The sequence below is a fragment of the Cryptotermes secundus genome, unplaced genomic scaffold (assembly GCF_002891405.2).
Source record: "Cryptotermes secundus unplaced genomic scaffold, Csec_1.0 scaffold2564, whole genome shotgun sequence".
NCBI classification, from domain to species: domain Eukaryota; kingdom Metazoa; phylum Arthropoda; class Insecta; order Blattodea; family Kalotermitidae; genus Cryptotermes; species Cryptotermes secundus.
The window spans coordinates 82,810-97,383 of NW_019720637.1; the positions used below are offsets into that span (position 1 = coordinate 82,810).

Below are 14,574 nucleotides of genomic sequence, written 5' to 3' on the forward strand. Positions count from 1 at the left end.
CTTACAGAGCTGCTGCCTGGCAATGTGTTGATCAATGCATTACAATATGTCTTTATGGGGAGTGTTCAATTAAGAACAGGGACAACATTCCATTGCTCATATTCTTGTTCTTGTATTCCCCCCCCCCATCTCTCATATCCCCTTCTTGGCTATTATTTCTTCTTGTGAATAAATAAATGATTTAATCATACAGTATCCTGCTTGATACTCATCACAAGGGCAATCAGTAGTACTGGACTGCTGAATACAACTTGGGCAGAAATAATTTACTGCAGCATGCATAGGGAATGTTGTAATGAATAAATAAAATTAGACGACTCCTTACGAGTTGTGGTTGCCGNGGTAAGATGATAGGACATGAACTATGTCAATGTAGAAAAAGCATGAATACATGGGCAGTAGCATGTTGTCTAGTCAGAGCAGTGTCTTCAAGAATGTGATGAGCGAAGTAACACAACAGAAAATAAAAGTTACCCTGCTTCTCAGTATTTAAACATCTAACTAATGAATGATGTTGAAGATGAAATAATAAAGGAGAATAATTATTCCACCTATGTAGATGTGGCATAACATTCAATGTTCAATACCACAACAGTTCCTTGCCAATTCGATGTTATCAAAGTCAGTGGCATACAATAACACGACAGGACAGAAGATTACAACACTTCATAGAACATTGTGCATTTACCAAAACCCTTACATGAGAGGAAAGTTTAAGGATTTATATTTCCACAACCCCTCTTAACTGCTGGTTCACTTTCTAATAGAAAATGTACTCACTTTCCTCCTATACCTAGTCATCTCAGCGTCTAACAGAAATGAGTACCAGGAATCTTCCTGGGGGCAAAGGGCATTGTGCATATAAGACTGACAACCTCACCAACATCTGTGAACTGACTGTCTAGAAAATATGGAAGTTCACAACCTAATGGGCCTCCACAGCCTATTACAGGGATAGCTTTTACCTTTCGCTAGTCATTCTTTTTGATGACAGACTAGAATTAATATTAAATACCATTTTTAATCACCCAGACCACAGCTAGTTCCAACTCACAGATCTACAACATGTATGTATATTTACTTATTGAGAATGGGGTCCGAATTGTACTCAGTGTTCTGAACGTGGCAATATAAAACATAACTCTACAAAACACAAAAAAATTCTACAATGAACTAATTAAATGTTATGCATGCTATTACCATAAAACAATGATGTACTATTGTCATTATACAAAAAAGAAGTGGATCTGCAAATGAAAAACCTTACAACATAATTACGGTACAATAAATAAAACATTAAATGTATACAAATTCATTCCATAAAAAATATCCAACTTTCTACATTAATAATTGGTTCAGACATTTAGAAAGGATTAAATACACACTCCACAGTCCTCCTCTTACCTTCTCTGTATCATAAATAGTAGACCACACCATGGTTCCAGTCTTTTGAAAATGAAACAAACAAATTAAATTGATATTCTTGAAAGTTTCAGAACAGAAACAACTTAGTTTACCAAGTGTTATTGAAACGCCCTTGCCACTTCCCCACCTTGCACACCAACAACCCTGAGCACCTGCACGACTCAGCAACATCCACAGCAAAGGCTTAGCAAACTGCCTTAGCTAAGGCAGAAGATCCAATCAAAACTCTGGCTCCCCACTTGCCAGATTCAAAAATAGATTCTGTGTTTGATGCCAGCAGTGTTCAGAAAGTCATCCTGCTTGCATTACTAGAGTATCCTATCAAGTTTTCAATCCTGCAGTCAACATCTGATGATTCTTTGAGTTTAAACCTTCATGTAAGGTTACTCTAGGTGATAAGAAGAAAAAAAACTACAGAGCAAGTATAACTTGACTATTGATCCCCTTTTCAACACTGTTGTTTATATCAGTGGCTGAATCAAATTCTCAAATCAGAGTAGCAATATTTTACTAACATCTACCAAATCTTAAAACATATGTAGATGGGATTTTTATACCTTCTAAACTTTAAAGCTTTTTCTTATTTCTAACACATTTATTACAGTAAAACTTCATATTTACAACATAACCTCACCTGGTAGTGGTACTACCATACAAGAAAATGCAGTATATAGTGCAAAGGAACAAATGAACTGACACACATGTGCCATCTGCTCACAAGGATTGGCTGCACTGACAAAGGGACTAACAAAATCCTCTGAAAAAACTCCAGTATATTAATACCACTGTGTGTCTGTTTAATGCTCATTCCAGTGAGAAATAGCGTTTAGTGCCAAACAAGACACCTTGTTTAAAGTATTTTGTCTAAGACCTATCAGGTGTTTGTAAAAGTGGGACTGTACTTATACTGTTTTTATTACCTATCTGGTTATTTCAAAATGCTAAGGTTATGAAGCATCAAAATTCACTTGTACATCTGATGATATTCCCAAGTCAATAATCTGCACATTAGTGGGAAGAATTCTTTGTTAAACTGTGTCTAAAGTATCATTCATGTTACATTCCCATGACATGGGAATGCAGGTCCTTACAATAACTATCAGAATGTTACTAGATTCTACAGTATTTTCAACATATAACAGGAACCAAAACTGCCATACCAGATATATACACAATTTATCTTCCATGATGCTGCCTAAATAAAGCATGACATACCCTCAATGGTGCTTTAGGCAGACTTTACAGAGGCTGTACTGGATAGGATAGACCAAAAACACCTTCCCCAATTAATTTTTTAATTTGTTTTTTTATCTAATAATGGCATTTGTGCAAGGAACTCTGTTTCTGATCCATGAATCAACTAAATGGAATACCAAAATACCTTTCAGTGAACACATAACATTCCATAAATACTGTAATCCTTTTTTACATCTGACTGTTTATCTTCTTCACTGAATTGGTCACATATACATTTTGGAACTAACACTAAACAAGATTATTCTTGCTTGGTATCACAGGGGGACTGGAGTTTTGTCAGGGAATTAGGTTCTGAATCACTGATGTTTTCTGCCCTATTGTGGGGATTGCTGCAAGAATACTTTGCATTTACCGTATGCAGTACACTGCATATATACATACACTTATACAGATATCACCCTCATAACTTGGCTGCACAGTGACAATTTGTAACAACCCATGTTAAATCATCATTCATAATATGGCAGTTCTATTTATGTACAAAACTTATCCATAACTGAGCATAAAAACTATATATATATATATATATATATATATATATATATAACATGATACAAANTGGGGGAAACCGAAGTACTCAAGAGAAAACCTTCCCCAGCGCCACTTGACCAGAGCCGGGATCGAACCCGGGCCACCAATTCTGCTGCTACTCAAGAATTTCCCAGCATTTTATGGAACCCAAAGCTTCATCACCGCGTTCACAAGAGCCCTCCACTGGCCCCTATCCTAAGCCAGATCAATCCAACACATACCATCCTATACTATCTCTCTAAGATCCATTTTAATATTGTCCACCCACCTACGCCTTGGTCTTCCCAGTGGTCTCTTTCCTTCTGGCTTTCCCACCAATACCCTATATGCATTCGTCTTCCCCATTCGTGCTACATGCCCTGCCCACCTCATCCTCCTTGACTTGATCATTCTAATTATACTAGGAGAAGAGTACAAGTTATGAAGCTCCTCATTATGCAGTTTTCTCCAACCTCCTGTCACTTCATCTCTCATCGGTAAAAATATTCTCAACACCCTGTTCTCAAACACCCTCCATTTTCTTTAGCTTAAGTCGTTTGTCCAAGGAATCCATCCAGGGCCGAGGCTTTGTATTCTTGACAATAATTATATTGCACATACTGCGAGAAAAATGGTGCATCATAATCACCACCACCAGCAGCATCATCAGTTAGTGATGTAGGCTAATACACATTACATACATCAAAGAAACTTACTATATTCCAGAGTAATAATGTATTTTAGCATCGTATAGTGAGTAAAATATTGTATTCAGTTTCAGTATCTCAATATATGTATAACTCTAGGATAACTATACAGTTTTCTGTAATTATGACATTTTTGCCCATCATCAGGCAGTACTTACACAGACACTCTCAACTCCCCTGTGTTATTCCCCTTCCATTGGTCAATATTTACAACTGGGGGAAGGTAATGTTGTTTACAATGAAGGTTTGTAGTTTTAGACTTAAACAAATACTGTAAATTGTATAAACTTTTGCTCTAGTGTTCTGTGGTCTAATGGTCAGAGTTCCTGGTTACAGATTCTGAGGTCTGGGTTCGATTGCCGGCGCTATCAGATTTTCTGAGTAGTGGGTCTGGAATGGGGTCCACTCAGCCTTGTGAGGATAATTGAGGAGCTATTTCAAGGAAACAGAGGCTCCTTCCTGTCTAGAAAATTGAAATCAACGGCCATGACAATTCATTGTGCTGACCACGCGACACTCTATATCCATTGAAGTTGGCACTAACTTCGCTGACTAGCAACAGTGCTTGCGGACTAAAGAACCACAGAGTTCCAAAGGGTATGCATTATTCGCAATACAAACATCTTTAAAATTTGCAAATTTTGCCTTAAAATCTGTGTTTTATAATTAAGTTAAAATGGATTGGATAATTCAAATTAGTTAAAATTAGACAAATGATGGTTAATTATTATTCTTGTTATTACTCCAATTTTTATTATTTGTATTCATTTCATTTAGATGTGTAGCATCGAGCCTTATGTAATGATTGCTTTTCTTGATGGGCACAACAGAACCAGGTTCTCATAGGGTATGTCTACTTTGTCACATACTGGATTCATACGAGTATTACATATGCATATTTTTCATGTTTGCTTTTTGTATGGTGGTCCTGAACACAACACCAGGATACAAAAAGATCACCACATAAAAAGCAAACATGAAGCCATGGCATGGTGCATCCTTGGTTTTGGATGGAAAAGAACACCTCCAGATGTGAAAGATAGTTGTGAATATATTGAACAGGCAGTTAGAGACAGCCAGCAGTTTGNTTTTCATAAAAGCCCTTGGGCTTGTGGACTCTTGCGAATATGGTAATGAATTTTTGAGTTCCAATGACACAAGGAATTTCTTGATCAGCTGACTGATCACCAGCTTTCACAAAGACTCTATTCCAGGGAGCATTAGTAAAAGCTTGGAATGGAAACTATATACAGAGGGATTTCCCAAAAAATAAGCTTCAGTTGTGTCCTTCCAACTGAATAAGTATGAAACAGTAGTATTGCCTTTAATTTGCATCTGGGAAGTAGCTGGTTCATACCTTGGCCAGAGCACCAGCGCACCTCAGTGAGAATTTTCTGTAGTGATTCTCAGTCTCTCCAGACAACTGCCACAACAACAGAGCATGTTCAAATGAGACGGAAACATGGTATCCGCAACAGTGTGGCAGTAGCTCACATGACCACAGAGGGAACAGAGTAGGTGGTCCTCATGACATTCAATAAGTTCCTTTACCCAATGTAAAAGTAATGCTGTGGTGTACTGTTAACTGACAAAATATTCGCTTTCAGACTTCAAAGTACATCACAAAACTTATTCATGCACTGCGGGGCATGCCTGAAGGCAAAAGGGTCGATTCTTATAAAACAGGATTAAGCCATGTCACCTTTCTACACAAGTCAGAAATGAAGTTCTGTTCAAGTTACGTCCACTGGCACAAAAAAAGCTTTGACTGTTCCCTCTACAGTCACACAATACACTAACAGCACACTGCTGCAAGCAGCCCATTTCCATCTCAGCTGAACACTCCATAATTTGAAATATGCTATGGCCACTTGCCACTTCCAATTCACTCTTCATGCCATCCTACCATCTCATTCAATGATACATCCCTAACTTCTCTAGTTAGTACAAGAACATAAAATAACCCACAAATTAAATACCCTTTAATAACACATCAAGAGTTTAATTAAAAATACTAATATTTCTGGCATCATTATCATAAGTTGGGTGTGCCCTATGGTTTCTGAGGACAAGCCATTACTAACTGATGTTGGCTCTTGGAGAGATTACAGTCTCTTAGGTGTTCATCCTGTCAGGAAAAAATGTCCTAGGACAATGCCATCAACTTTAAATTTTTACCTTCAATAAAAATTTACTTATTGACTAAATTAGACTACTATAAAAGGCTCAATTATACTCTTAAAATATATAACATTTGTAGGTTATTTCTAAGGCAAAAGGTTTTGGATTGCAGTTTCAATGCACTGCCCTCTTTAAGTGCATTTCCTGTTGCTCCTCCTCCTAAAACTACTCCCCACAAATATAAAATTTGTTATGTCTAAAATCAGAAGTAAAAAAACAGAATATGTAGCAATGTACATAAAATTCATATCAAGTACACTCTGCAGCAAACGCGAAATCATTACTATTACTTTCCGCTTCCTTCCTTGAAAACAAAAATTCCGGTGAAACTGCTTATTGTAACAAACACCAGAATGACATGTTATGTCCTCGGCTCATAAAAATTACATATTTAAAAAAAAACCCAAACCGTCCAAAAACATGACAGGATTGCACTCTTAAAGGCAACGGGGTCTACCATATGTTGGGGAACATGTCAATCTGCTTCACTTAGTTCTTTAAAAAAATACAAATTTAGGTACCTCATTTGAATTCTTAAAATAACTTCACAAGAACAGGCAAAAACAAACTCCAAAGTATCCTACCATCACAAAACATAGCAAAAGATAGCAAATTCACGTCTATGTCCGAGAGTGACTAAATAGCTATGAATTTCTTTTCGTACCCACCTTCCCTTCGTCGCAGCAAGATTGAGTATGAACTTGGTTAACCTGCCAGTCAACTCTTAGCCGTTCTTACTACAGTTCACCACCACCCATACAGGTCAACTGGAAGGTCAAACCATGAGACGGTTTTCCCCTATGAGCCTATGAGTGTGTGTGTGTGTGTGTGTGAGAGAGAGAGAGAGAGAGAGACTTTGAGATCACTATAAATACTACACAAAATTCAAAGAATTATAAGATAGCATTCGGAACCTAAAAATATACATTTAACTTGTTTTAATTTGCCTTTATTGTATCAATGTACTTAAGAATTTTATTCATTCGTTATGATGATTTTTGTTTCTTTTCATATCAAGTTGTCAATGGCTGGACACTGTCACTGTATCAGCTGATTTCAGGGCTGCAATTCCATTCCATTCCAAAATTATGGTGTAAAGTATCGCTCTGTATATGATTTCGCAAGGATGATGTGCGGTATACAGGTAAAAAGTTTCGTGAAAAATATAGTAAAGCGAATATTAAATATGGGTGGGCAATCTGACCAGCTACTGAACCTTATTCGTAATTGAATCGAAACGTTTCGGGCCGGGGTAAGAATATGATTAAAATTTAGCGAAATCTAATCAGTATACTTTCACCCAGTGGTTCTCAAACTGTGAGGCGCGAAGGGCTTGAAAGGGGGGCGCAGCATACTTTCCTATAGATAAAAATTAAAACTGCCCAAAATCAATTACAAAAGTAACAAAAAATAAAAATACATATAGAAAAACATTTGATGAGTAAAGGCTTTAATTATCATGAATTTCAAAATAACTAATTACAAGCAAAAATTAAAGCTTTTGCTCCCGAAGCAGTATGGACCCATTGTATGATACATCTGGAGGCTCTGGCAGCTAAAGAACTCAGCCCACCCCTTCATGAAGCGCTGCAGACGGTTGTAAAAACCATCAGTGTTATCAAGACAAATCCTCTGAAGTCTAGACTTTTTAAAATGCTGTGTAAGGAAATGGGTGCCGAACACACTGCTCTGTTGTTTTTTAGTGATGCTTGATGGCTTTCAAGAGGCAAGGTATTAAAGAGACTGTTTGAGCTGAGGCATGAGGTGTTCTGTTTTTTAAATGGGGAAAATCACTCGCTGGCAGACAGTTTCAGCAACAAGGATTTTTTATTGAAAATGGCTTACCTCACATATATTTGAGAAACTTCACTTCACTTCAAGGGAATGAGGCAACTGTACTGTCTTGGAATGACAAAGTGCAATCATGAGAAAATTAGAACTCTGGAGAAACAGTATGGAAAGTGACACACTAGACATGTTCCCTACTCTGGTGTCAATGGTACAAGACACTGATAATCCAGTGCGTTCCAGTGGACATAAAAAGCTGCCTACTTGATCATCTCGTAATGTTGAAAGCTCATTTTGAGAAATACTTTTGCAATGATTTTGATGAATTTAATTGGATTAAAAATCCATTCGAAAATGCTCCTGGGGCATCATCTCCGAATTTAAATGAGTATGAACAACTCATCGATCTCACTAGTGATACTTCATTAAAAAGTAAATTTAAGGAATTGCCTTTGTTGGAGTTCTGGATACATACTCGTATTGGCAAGGAATTCCCAACTTTGAGCCAAAAAGCACTGAAGATCCTGATTCCTTTTGCAACAACTTACTTATGCGAGACAGGTTTTTCTGCTTTGGCAGCTATAAAGTCAAAGTATCGTTCAAGGCTAAATATTGCTAAAGAAATTAGAGTGGCCATTTCTGATATTACACCACGTTTTGATAAACTTTGTTCTCAAACGCAGGCTCATCCATCACACTGAACTTTGACATTTAAATGTTTGATTTTCTTTGCAAAAAAATTAAATACTGGTTAGTTAAATATCTTTTCATTTCAGTACATATTTCGGTTAATTGCGAGTGTTAAAACTAATTTTTATTATAGGCCTAATTTTGTGATACTTTAATTTTGAGTAAAAAAACTGCTAAATAGTATGTAGAAAAACACAAAATAAACTGAATGAAACGTCAAACATGTCATGACTTATATTCTGATAAAAAAAAAAACAGGCTGGTGGCATGAGAGTATTTTCNGATCAAGTGGGATTTGTGGTGGACAAAGTGGCGCTGGGGCGGGTTTTCTCCGAGTACTTCGGTTTCCCCTGCCAGTCTTCATTCCACCAAATTCTCCATCATCATAATCACCTGGGGCAGGCGACAATAGGCCAGTCAGTGGTGGCCGTGCCGAGTGGACCCAGTTGGACTCCACCCCCCCACCCCCACCACTAAGCGAATTAAAAAAAAGACATGGCAGGGTTATGGCCCATGTCACGGAAAAGTGGTTCTTTATCACAAAGTACAATTTTGATGCGTTTAAAACAAGCCGAAATTCTGTTGGAATCGACGAGTGTTGGAATTTAACCGGCCTTTTTTTGGGGGGGGGCCAATTTATAATCTACTTAACTGTAAAGGAAGTAACAAGTAAATGTGATATATCTTCTTATGTCTTGAAGGCGGCAACTGCCCAGCGGCAGTTCTCATCCATTTAATTTCTTAAGTCTTCTGGCCACTTTCCGGCACATGTTGAGTATTGAATTAGAGAAAAAATAAATTGGAACATGTGACATGGCCAGATTTGACATTTCTGACGCTGTAAGTTATAATCATGAAAGCCCCACAACTAAACACTCTACAGCATGTTACAAAAGTGTAAATATAAGCATTAAGCCCTTCAATTACTTATTATCTATGAAATCCCGTTTATAATGCAGAAATACTGTTAATATCGATTAGCATAAAGGTAAAGTTGTCCCCCTCTTAATTAATTAAGCACCACACTGTGAAGACGCAAGAGAAAGTGGAGGTAATTACTCCACCATTCTCGATCTTGACATTAGATTGAGGCATGTAATGAACTTTGTGTCCTGGCCCCTTTACACCCTAGAAAAAGCCCCTGGTATGCATTGAATATGAGGCTGGGTGGGTCCCATAGCCGGTCTGGACGTTGTGAAGAGAAAATATTGCCTCTGCCTGGAATGTAACCCTTAGAGTCCAGCCCCCAGCCCGTCACTATACCGACTCAGCTATCCAGGCTCTGTTCGTTACAGATTATGGTTCTTTGTAAATTCGTGCATCCTCTTGTACATCTGTTTAAGAATGAACCATGCAAGAAACTTGCAGGCAGTTTTTTCTCCGGTCCCTTCGGTTTTCCCATTTATAATAATTCCATCATTGCCACTTTAGATGTTCGGTAGCCCTGACCGGGTAGTACAATATCACAATCTTGATCCTTAGTTTGATGGCTTCATCTCTGGTCTACTTATTGGCTGGCTACAAAGTAAGGAAGGCTTTCTAATCAAAAGCTTCTGAATGCAGATTATGGTAATTTAGTACCTAAGCATAAAAATGCACATAACTCCATGGTCTTAGATATATAGGCCATAACTTGACTTGAAACAGAACAGATAATCAGTTATGTCTTTTAACTAAATTCTTTGATGCATCATAACGCATCGTAATAGAAGCTAAAAACTGGTAAAAATTTTGCCAAAATGAAAGTATCTAGGACCAAGAATTTAAATAAATATCATTCTAATTAATTATGTTTGCATTTGTGTTTATATAAAGGACATTCATATTCGTTGGAAACGCCGACTGTATATGCAACTTAAAAAAAGATTTCGTTTTTCTAATTGTCAGTGTTCAGGTATAATCAACTGAAACAGGATTCTTGGTTGCGTTCGTATAATTATCTCTGGAATTTGTGCTTGGCTTCAGAATATCATATCAGTTGAAATAAGTCAGATTTTTGGATATCAAGGAATCTTGCTAATGCATGGTGAATGCATTATCTTAGTTAATATGAGAAATTGTCGGAATAGTAGCTTAATCCTTTCGACTCCTGTGATTATTTATACATATCTAATGCTGGTATATTTCCATTGTAATACATAAGTGGTAACGTTGTGCCTGTCTTTAGTTAAGTAACAAGCCATGAAAACTTATATAACAGTAGAGGTATAGTTCCATGCATTCTTTTCTCTCTGTGAAGTAACCCTAGCGCCCATCTGATAGGAGGCTAAGTGGGCCCCAGATATTGTGTTGGCACTGTGGAGAAGAGAGAAATCTTTGCACTGATTGAGAAATCCCAGCTCATCCATGGTAAGGAGTAGAATATTTTAACTGCTGTAGTGGTTGAGAGGAGGTGGGATACATTTATTTCAGTCTTCTCAAATGTAATATAAATTTAGACCGTAAAGGCTGTGTTTCTGAGCAAAATATCTCTTGGTTGGCATGGAAAGATTTAAAAGCGTCCACTTTTTCTTCATTAGTCCTGTCCAGCTAACAGATTATAAACATTATTCCTATTACATACAGCCACTTTAATACTTGCCAGTACAACCGCAGAGGGCTACAGGCAGGCAGACACACAAAAATAATTTGATGTCGTATGGGCGATCACAGATGACAGATGACTGATTTCCGGTTTCGATTTCTCTCCTAAGTATTCAAAAATTTGGAACTGTTTTGTTTGAGATATGTATTGGATTAGTAGCACGAGGAATTCAAGCTCAAACCCTTTCATTTCTTTCTCATCATACTTAGAAATGTGATACGTTAAGTAGAGAGAAAAAGAAACAGTTATTGCATTTTTCAATCGCCAATGTTTCACTTTGAAACAGAGGCATGTCACTACAAAATAATATGAGTTTACTTACAGGAAACCTCTCTATTGCCTTCATCTTGTGCAGTCTGCTTTCTTCTTCCTGCCAGCTCTTGTTCAAGTATCTGACACATAAAGTATGAGATCTTTGGAGAAAACAAAAGGTCAGGGGCGTAACAGGGAGGGGAGTGGTAAGTCCAATCAGAAGAGGAGAGTCCACTCATATGCTCGACGTTAATTGCGTCAGCATATGTAATCTCCCTCCTTAACAATCATCTGCAGGATATTACAACAGCCTCAGGCTATCTTTATGTAAATATGAGGCCTATCAGCTTGTAATCTCCTCAGCAGTTGTGTGTAATGAGCCATGTCACAGTGGCTCCGTGGCCTTGCAGCATGTTGTTCATCTTAGGCCCAGACACTAATCAGTATCACTCAGTACTAAGGCAGGCTTCACTCAACATCAGACATAACTTAAATAAATTTATGTTCATTGGTGCACACTGCACAGTCTTTCAGTATTCACTATGTACTTCAGAATTAATACACTTTGTTGTGATAGTACATTCTCTTATATTGTTTACAATAGGCCTGTTTAAAGTTTGTTACTGGGAAGGATTGGAATAAATCAGGCATATGATGATGTAATGATGATGCTCTTATACCATTTAGACCATCTATGATGGGAAATGAGATCATGGAAACTGTGCTATAGATCCGTATGGGGATAAAAAGTGTTTATTTGTGCTATCTATATGTTCCTTCCCAGTCATGGTAGCCGAGCAGTCTAAGGCATGCACTGTCTTTGCTGGCTCAGAAGCCGATATCGTGGGTTCGAATCCCACTCAGGGCATGGAGTCCTACCGTATGTGTAAGATCTAGAAAAACCGAGGTGAACGGAGAAGTTCATGGAAGTAGGCCTAGGCCTACTGGGGCTGTAGTGCCAAGGAAAAAAAAAATATGTTCCTTAATGAAAGTAATGTTTAAATTTAAGGGAGATGATAATATAAAAATTAATTTCTGCATTTAAATTCTCCATGCCATAGAGACATTACATCTCAGATTTTGTATCTTCTTGTTTCCCAAGGAAAGTGAATAATTAATAACATGGAACACATTACCATTTGTATATATTTAAAAACCTCCTCGTTAACATCCCAAAAGTTCATTGCCAGAATTATCACTGCTTAATATAGCACTCTGATTCAGTGCAGTATGAAACTATTAAATACAGAGAGACCCAGTAACAATGGAAATGCCTGAGTATAATGTCAACAATACAAATGCCAAACAAAGACCAAAACAACACGGAACTGGCCCTGGTGGCAGTGCAACAACATTATATCTTAGTGGTTGGACATTAGCAGAAAGACTGGTTTTTACTACAGTCAAACTGGTAGCTGCCTGCCAAATACAATATAAAAGTACCAACCATAAGTCAAGAACATGATGCAATGAAACTATCACACTGTGACACTGAACATTTTGAAAAGATAGGTCTGCACAAGACTCCTCCCTTCCCTACAGCCCTGGTATGAATTGACATGGAGTGTAAAGTCAACTAAAGCCATCTGGCATCTAGTATAACAGACCATTCTAAAATGAACATCCATTTTGAAAAATTCTGTTCAAAAGCTGAGTCATTTAGGCCTCATTTGTTTTGAATTTCTCACTTTTTTGTAACATCAAACAGTGAATATTTGGAACACAAAAAATTCCAAAATGATTTCTTTAACTAATACATTGAAAGTTGTTATAATCACAGTTAAAATATAATCATTTCATGATAAGGGAATGTTCAGCAGCAGTTGGAAGAAAGTAGAGCAATGAAAACCACTTAAGTTTATACATTAACAAAACTGGATGACCATGCAGAAGTCATTTGGTTTGCATTGTTCAAGTCTTCCTTGGCAGTTCCTTCATGGCCACTCAGTAGGGAATCCAACCCCTGGTTAGGACACTGCACAACATTTCTGGGTCTCTTCTAAGCCTATGCTGCCCCAGTTGCAATGTGAAACCAGCTTCAGTAAGCCAGTTTTTAATTTGACTAGTCTGTTTTTCACCATCTTTCATGGAAAGAAAATGCATGACCTAAAATTTGCCTCGGTTGTCCATTTCATGCTACAAGGCTTGTCTTCACACAAGTGGTGAATTAAGCAATGTCTTTGGTATGTTATGTGACCTATGCACTGATCAAAACTGGAAGCTCTGGTGATTGTAGTATCTCTTACCGCCCTTCTCGTCGTCTTCATCCTTACTGCTCTTTGAGACTTCAAGCCTCACGAGTTGGTCATCACTTATATCTGCCCTTCACGTTCGCACCTTTGTGGTCTTCACTTTCATCCGCCGCTTCCTTGTAGCTGTCTGGTTCAGGGTAGGGTGTGGGATTGCTCTGAATACTTGAATTTTTATGGGCACCAGTGGACTTGGGTGAAATCCACGAGTTTGGAACGGGGAAAACAAAGGTGGGGATGTGGATAGGCAGGCGTTTAGGGTTCCGACTGCTCAGAAGGTAGGATGAGATTCTGTCTCAGGGCGACTTCTGGGCCTTGCTCACACAAGGAGAGAGAGAACACTGAAAAAAAAAACTCGCACTTCACCAACACTGTTGCTTTTATTGTTAGCGTTCACTAGGGTTACACATTACGAGGCCCTAGCACTTGGACTTTGTACTCCAATTTAACGTCTGGGAGGTTACTACTGTTACTTCCTTTGGCAACTCACTCCGGTTACTCACTATCCATGACTAACCGCTCTTATTCCCTTGTAAAGACTGCTCTTATTGCCTTGTAATGACTCGCTCCCGCTATTTCCTTCTGATGACTGCTAATGACTGACTGCTCTGGAGAGACAGAAGCCCCGACGGTTCCGGGAACGCCTGGATTCCTCTCCTCTGAAATGTTGCTGATTGGCTGAACCTCAAATTTTGGTGTTCCTTTCATTTGCATTCAGCCAATCCCTAACCAGATCCATGTTAATTTGGGCCTAAGTACAACACGGTCCCTCTGACAGCTCTTAAATAAATGGAGGTACGTTACAATCGCTCGGTACGTCCCTTCGAAAATTATTGCGACTCGTTTCTGTCAAGTCTCAAATTTTCAAAGACTCGAACCGTCGAAGTTAAGCATTGAAATTCCCAGAAAACACAGCGGGATACTTCCTGCT

The 14,574-nt window shown here is 38.1% G+C and overlaps 1 protein-coding gene across 4 annotated transcripts in view; it reads right to left on the bottom strand.

The window, feature by feature from the left end:
• LOC111870841 (pyruvate kinase) overlaps positions 1 to 11,562 on the bottom strand; it is a 53,791-nt gene extending 42,229 nt beyond the window's left edge. Inside the window, exons 1-2 of one of the 4 annotated variants that reach the window (XM_023863433.2) lie at positions 6,749 to 6,876; positions 1,405 to 1,446 (exon numbers count right to left, since the gene is read on the bottom strand). In XM_023863433.2, coding sequence (XP_023719201.1) covers positions 1,405 to 1,437 — 33 coding nt within the window. In that variant the 5' untranslated portion in view covers positions 1,438 to 1,446; positions 6,749 to 6,876. Of the gene's footprint in view, positions 1 to 1,404; positions 1,609 to 6,748; positions 6,877 to 11,464 lie in introns of those variants that run through there. The other 3 variants (XM_023863441.2, XM_023863449.2, XM_023863425.2) reach the window with 3 other exon arrangements.
• Between the last annotated feature and the right edge of the window lie 3,012 nt (positions 11,563 to 14,574).